Raw genomic sequence first — 6,837 nt, forward strand, 5'->3', positions numbered from 1 at the left:
TTTGCTTGAGCCCGTGGGTTCGAGACCCACCTGGGCAACTTGGTGAGACCTCATCCCTACAATAAATAAAAAAATCAGCCAGGTGTGGTAACGCATTGCCTGTAATTCCGGCTACTCGGAAGGCTGAGGCGGAAGGATGGCCGGAGCCCAGCAGGTCGAGGCTGCGGTGGCTGGAAGCGGCCACTGCATTCCAGCCTGGGCGACAGAATGAGACTCCAACTAAAAAAAAAAAAAAAAAGTTTACATTTCCTTCAAAAACTGAAAAAAAAAACCCAAAATTAACTTGCTTTTTACTTGTCTGTGAACCTCCATAGAACACATTTCCACCATGGGTTTGTGTGGGTGGAAGATCTGTGACAAACTTCTTCTATTTTCCTGTTCCCCCCCATCCCTGTACTGTCCCCAAGACAGAGTGACTCACAAGCCGTCACATCGTGTAAGTCTTCCCTGGAGATGGGGTAGAAGACCACGTCATTTCTGGGCACCTCACTCCTGGGCGCCTCACTCCTGGGCACCTTATTCTTCCTCCAAATGCGGCGTAAGAACGCCTCCACCACGGCGTCCAGCAGCTGGTTGTTTAGGAAGTCGATGACAGGGCCCCGAGGGCGGTATTGGAACTCTGAGATGACGTTCCAGTGTTGAATGGAGCTTCCTGAGGGACTGTGTGGGGACAGTGAGGGGGTAAGGAGTGGGGAGTGGAGGATAGGACCTGGGGGCTCAGGTAGTGACAGTCCCACTTACATTTGTTCCACTCGTTCCACTAGTCTGTTCCGGTAAAAGGCCCGCACGTCCAGCGTCCCCAGTCTGTATGCCACCTAGGACAGAGGATAGAGGGAATGGGGGGTGGGGTAAGGGCCAGGCCAGAAAGGAGACCCCTCCCACCTTGATGCATTTATTCTTCCCTGTCTGCGTTCGCCTTTGAATGTGAGCCCCAGGGGCCCCAGAATTTTTCTCACCCATCTCTGCATCCTCTTGCCCCAGCCTCGTCCAGTGATAGTGTGAGTCTTTGCTTAAGAACATTTGTTGGTGAGTGAAGGACTTTACCTTCGTCGCCCCCGCCTCTGTCTTGTATTACAGGGAAGAATCTGACAGGAAGGGTCCCTACATTGCCTCTGATCCCTGACTCATCAACTCATTCCCTCCCAACATGCATGTTGAACATCAGTTGTTCAGCTACACCTAGGGAATGGTCAGAGGCTGAGGGTGTCAAAGTCTGTACTCAGAGAGCCTGTAGTCTGGTGCAGTAGACAAATGTCAACAGATTTTACTGTGTAGCGTGTGGGGTGCTATGCTAGTAGCAGTAATAATAGCAATAATAATTTGTGAGCACTTGTGTTTCAGGCACTGTGCTAAGTGCTTTACATACATTCTCACTTAAGCTTTGAGACATGTTGACATAGGTACTATTACTGGCCCTATTTTTACAGATGGCTCACTCTGTAATGTGTCTAATTATTGTGTCTCTGTTCTACTAAGCAACAGAGCAGGGATTTGAATTCTAGTGGGTAGGATTCGAGAGCCTTGACCCCACAACAACTGTGCTACCTTGCCTGTGATTGAGGTAAGGACAAGGACATGGGAGCTCAGAGGAGGGTGCCCCCAATTCCCTCTGGGAAGCCAGGGAGGGCTTCCTGGGGGTAAAATACCCTCTAGTTTCTTCCATGTAATAATCAAGAAGTGCAGGTCTCGAGGGATGCTCAGAGGAAGAGGCTAGGTGACTTGGCACCCCAGACCCTACTCATGGTGAGATGGTGATTCCAACCCCTTCTGAGGTTTCTGTCCTGAGGCCCCTGACTTTCTAACCCCCTGGACCTCCCATGGGGCAAAAGATTCCGGCCTCTATGACAATTGAATTTAGATGGACAGAAAGATGAAGGACAGACAAGTGCCTGAACCTGACGTGACCCGCCTCCCACCCAGAGTCTAGTCTGCAGCACTGACCGAGGCGTTGACGTCTGCTGCGGAGGCATTTTCGTCTTCACTGAGCAAGAGCCGGATGACTCTTAAAGGAGGTTCTGGAGATGGGAGAAGCAAATTCATCATCACCTCACGGATTAACTCAGACTTACCCAAGAAGTCCGTTGGGCCAGTCCAGGAAGATTACTCCATTCCACAGCGACAGAAGGTCACCAAGAAATCAGGAGAAGTGGCCAGAAATCAGAACCCGTGACCCTCTCCCTAGTGCTCCTTCCATTATGGCCAGGGCTTCCCTGACCCTCAACTCACTGAGTCCCAAGGCCGCTGCTTCAGTCTTTCCTCAGCAGACGGCACAGGCTGGGGTCCCTGCTGTGACAGTAGCCCTCACCGGCTCCCACGGTCTACATCTTACCACTAGCCAAGAGAAATCTGGAGTTCTGTCCTGGGAGTTTGAGGAGCTTAGCCCTGGAACCCAGAGTCTTCCCATCTTCCCCAAAGGCAAGAGAAGCGTGGAGGTGGGGGTGAGCAGGGGCATCTGGTGGTACCTTGACGAACGGTCGGAGTGAAATTGTTCCCAGCCAGGAAGCAGCGTGTGTCGGTGAAGGCTGGGGGGCAGGTGCACGTGGGCTGGCAGCCCAGAGTCTGAGAGATGTAGCAGTGGCCGTGGTTGTAGCAGTAATTTGCAGGACATGATTGGTTCTGGCAGAGGAAAATGTTCTCCAGGGCTGGCAGAGGGAGCAGGGAGGTCAGCAAATGACACTAGGGCCACACAGAACCCCCAAACTATCCTTTTCCCCCTTTTCAGGCATTTAACTGCAGGGCAAGCCTTTTACCTCTGCCAGGTAGGCATTCTTCCACTCCTGCAGGGGGAGTGGAGTGTTGATCAGACTCTGTGTCAGGAAGGACCCAGAAGGCGGGCAGGAGGAGGTCCCAGCCGGCTTTCCTCCCTCCCTCCCTTTCACTCTCACTCCATCTCCTTTCCTGCTGTGGTTCTTACCCACTCTGGCCTCTGCTCTGAAGACACAAAAATCTCTAGACTTTTCTTTCCCTTTCCCTCCCTCCCTCTCTTCCTTCCTTCCTTCCTTCCTTCCTTCCTTCCTTCCTTCCTTCCTTCCTCTTGCTTTCTTGTCAGGGTCTTACTCTGTCGCCAGGGCTGAAGTGCAGTGGCATGATCCCAGCTCACTGCAGCCTTGATCTCCTGGGTTCAGGTGATCCTTCTACCTCAGCCTCTTGAGTATCTGGGCTGCAGGCACACTTCACCACACATGATTAATTTTTATATTTTTTGTAGAGACGAGGTCTCTCTATGTTGCCTAGGCAGGTCTCGAACTCCTGGACTCAAGTGATTCTCTTGTTTTGGCCTCCCAAACATGCCTGACTCTAGATTTTATTTGGACTCTTTAGGAGGAGCTAGGTGGAAGCCTCACTGTGATCTCCCTCATCATGGCTCCAGTGGCTCAGATGGGGAGGAACAGATGTCTGGGAGAGGACTCAAAGGGAAAATGAGGCACCTTTGCAACCCATAGCAGTTACTCCCAGTGCCCTGACTGGTGAGATTCAGAGTCCCTGGGTCTCGTGTCTCTGAAGACCCCCATACAGCTTGATGGCCCTAGCTTGCCTCTGCGTCCCTGGCTGCTGCTGGAAGTCTCCCCGCTACTCCAGCCCATCTTCAATCTTTTGCCTTGGGGTTTCCCCATCAATGACCGAGGCTACTCTACTCTGTCCCTTCCCCTATGCCTGGACAACCTCTTCTCTGTCAGTTCCACACCATCCACCACCCCCTTGCCAAGCCCTTCTTGACATACCTATCTATATCAACCATTCTAAAGACTTGCTGGGAAAGAGAGAGAAATGGTTTGCCTTTGGCTATCCTAAACCCATGAGGTGTCACCTGTCCCCAGACCCCCTTCCTGCCAGGCCTTGTTCCCGGCTCACCTGCACAGTGCCGCCCGTCCCCAGTCAGGTTCGGGGGGCAGGCCTCGCAGCCCTTCCCAGGAATACAGCTGACATTCGGGAAGCATTGCTCTTCGCAGGGGTCCCTGAAGCGCTGGCAGTAGCGGCCGGAGGTGTCCTTGTCACACTTGCAGTCAGCCACCTGGAATGGGTTGCTGATCACTGGGCGGCCGGGAGGTCGAATGAGTGAGGGCTTCTGGATGTTTCTGACTGACCTCTTTGGTCTGAGAACCATGGACCCTGAGTCCTTGTTTTTGTCCCACCGGCATCTACTGAGCACCTTCCTGATCAGGCAGGCCTGGGCCTGCAAGTCCCTGCCTGAAGCCACACAGGTATCCTGCTCATTTGGCTATTCTTTACTTTGACCCTCTGTACGCTCCTACACCAGGATCTCAGCCTTTTCCTCTCACACTGTATCTCCTGGCATGAAATCCTTTCCAGAATAAGACAGAATGAATGAATGAGTATTTTTATGTACATATGTATGTTCTACTGTCCCTTGAAAACTGGGTTCCATGTAAGCTGAGGTTTCTTTCCCTAACTTCCTTGCTGACTCCCAAACCAGGAAGACAGAGCCTCCCTACTAAGCACCATAAGCAAACACAGCCAGTGGAATAATGGCACAGCACGGTCAATGGTTCCAGAAGTCTCATCAAGTCCCCTGGTCTCACTTTCCTGACTCCCCTACTGAAATGACTCTGGAAAGTCCCCTGAAACAGAACCTTCCAACACTTTCTACTCCCAAGATATTTGGGGATATCTAGATTAGGATATGGTTGACCCTTGAACCGGGCACACTTATACATGGCATTTTTTTTAACCAAATGCGAATTCCAAACACAGTGTCAGGTGGATGCAAAACCCACGTCTATGGAGGGCCGGCTCCTTGCAGACGCTGGCTGGGTGGGGCCCCTCGGGACTTCAGCAAGCCCTGACTTGGTTATGCATGGGCAGTCCTGGAACCAGTCCCTACTTATATGGAGGGACAACTATATAAGTTTTAATCTCTAGTTTTTCCACTATGTATTTTTTCCTTTTCTATCCCTTGTCTTCCCACCTCTGTCTCTTTCAGGTACTAATTATCTGCTTATGCTTGAGGAGAAGCTTAAGTGTGCGTACCCATAGGGTGTGTCGTGTGTGTGTGTGTGTGTGTGTGTGTGTGTGTGTGTGTGTGTGTATTAAGGATAAAGGAGAGGGTTTGGTGTTGCCAGATAAACACTGTCCCCTCTGATTCCTTCTTTACAACCACAACCAAAACCAAACAAAACAAAAACAGATGGGACAAAAAATTACCAATTTAGGCCAAGATACTTGCTAGAAACTTGAATTGAGAAGGATTTTCTCTAAACTGAAAGGAGATATTCCTTTGAGCTGGAGGGAGAGAGTGAAAGAAAGAAATCAAAGGGGCTTGGGGTGTCAGGATAGAGGGGACCTGCAACTCTCTTCCCCGCACCATGATGATGAGACGCCAGGGGGAAACGGCTGTGGATGCTGCTCAGCAGACGGGACCTATAAGCACCTCAAGAAAGGTTTCCTGTGTCTGGGCAAGGCACAGAAGCAGCAGAGGAACTCCCAGGACCTGTTGGGAGCCAGGATACACCTGGGATGGGAGCCTCAGGGCCCTGTGCTGGGTTTTCCCCCAGTGTCGCAGTACTAGGAAACACTGGGGAAATGTAAGCCTGGCAGAATGGGAGGTAGGAGATTAGAAACTCAGTTGAACTACAAGTTATCAAAAAATTTGGCGAGGCATGGTGGCTCATGCTTGTAACCCCAGCACTTTGGGAGGCCAGGTAGGAGGATCACTTAAGCCCAGGAATTTGAGAACAGCCGGCAACATAGTAAGACCTTATCCCTACTAAAAAAAAAAAAGAAAGAAAGAAAAAAGAAAAGAAAATCAGTCTGGCATGGTGCCACGTCTGTAGTGCCAGGTACTTGGGAGGCTGAAGCAGGAGGATCACCTGAGCCCAGGAGGTCTAGGCTGTGGTAAGCCGTGACCGTGCCACTGCACTCCAGCCTGGGCAACAGAGTGAGACCACGACTCAAAAAAAAAGTCCTATTTCTTCACATGTGAGTTCATGGCCTGAGATTGGTATCTGCCTGTTCACCCACCATAGCTCCACCCTCCTCCCCACATAGTCATTATCCAGGAGAGGCCAAAACTCTATGTCCCTTCAATTTCCACTTCCTGTCCCCTCCACCCAGAAATTCCTCACGCCCTCCTGTCAACTCTCACCTCGAGGGAGGAATTGCCTGCCCAGCTGGTTTGGTTATACAGACACTGGCTCTTTGCCCTGCAATTGCAGACCACAGTCTTGGGTTGGAGTATAGACGACAAGCCGTCCTTGGCGCTTCTTGCTAGAATCTCCAGAGTGAATGGTTCCAGCGACTTTGGTGTCCATAGCAATGTCCCATTCTCTGCCCAGGGAAAGATGAGACAGTTGAGACCTGGGAGACTCCTCTGCTCTGTGATGTGATGTGTTCTGGCATGTAGCATGCTGATTGCTGACACTGGGCTTCCCCCTTTTCCTGTCAGACCACCCCCCAATCACATCAGGCACTTCCTTTGAGCTGGTATGTGGGCTGGGTGGGGGGTGAGAAAGTCATGTCAACCCAAATTGCTGACTGTAGGGGGTGCTCTACAGAGGGGAAGGCTGTGTCCCCTGAATAGATTCCAAAGGGCCACCTTGCCTGGGACCACGATAGGATGTCCTAGGGGAGGGAGGATGAAGGCCAGGATCCTTCTGACACTTCTCCAGGCTACACTGCAGGCCAAACCTCACAGCAGGCTTCACCCTCACAGCAGCTTCACCCTCACAGCAGCCCCAACCCTGGCCCTGATTTCTCACGCACCCCTCTCACTTCCTGGACCTTTGTCCTGCCACCCCCTTAGATACCAGACTGCAGTGAGATGCTGCTTTCTTCTGATCAAACCTAATGTTTGTCAAGAAAATAGTCAAGTCTCCTTAA

The 6,837-nt window shown here is 51.4% G+C and overlaps 1 protein-coding gene across 1 annotated transcript in view; it reads right to left on the reverse strand.

Annotated features, from left to right (window-relative positions):
- LOC103266054 (mucin-4) overlaps positions 1–6,364 on the reverse strand; it is a 9,573-nt gene extending 3,209 nt beyond the window's left edge. The window contains exons 1-6 of the mRNA XM_008063699.1: positions 6,104–6,364; positions 3,853–4,012; positions 2,463–2,642; positions 1,942–2,015; positions 742–815; positions 422–660 (exon numbers count right to left, since the gene is read on the reverse strand). Coding sequence (XP_008061890.1) covers positions 422–660; positions 742–815; positions 1,942–2,015; positions 2,463–2,642; positions 3,853–4,012; positions 6,104–6,364 — 988 coding nt within the window. The remainder of the gene's footprint in view (positions 1–421; positions 661–741; positions 816–1,941; positions 2,016–2,462; positions 2,643–3,852; positions 4,013–6,103) is intronic.
- Between the last annotated feature and the right edge of the window lie 473 nt (positions 6,365–6,837).

This window comes from Carlito syrichta, unplaced genomic scaffold (genome assembly GCF_000164805.1).
Source record: "Carlito syrichta isolate Samal-C Ts95f unplaced genomic scaffold, Tarsius_syrichta-2.0.1 Scaffold306997, whole genome shotgun sequence".
In the NCBI taxonomy this organism is placed as follows: Eukaryota; Metazoa; Chordata; class Mammalia; order Primates; family Tarsiidae; genus Carlito; species Carlito syrichta.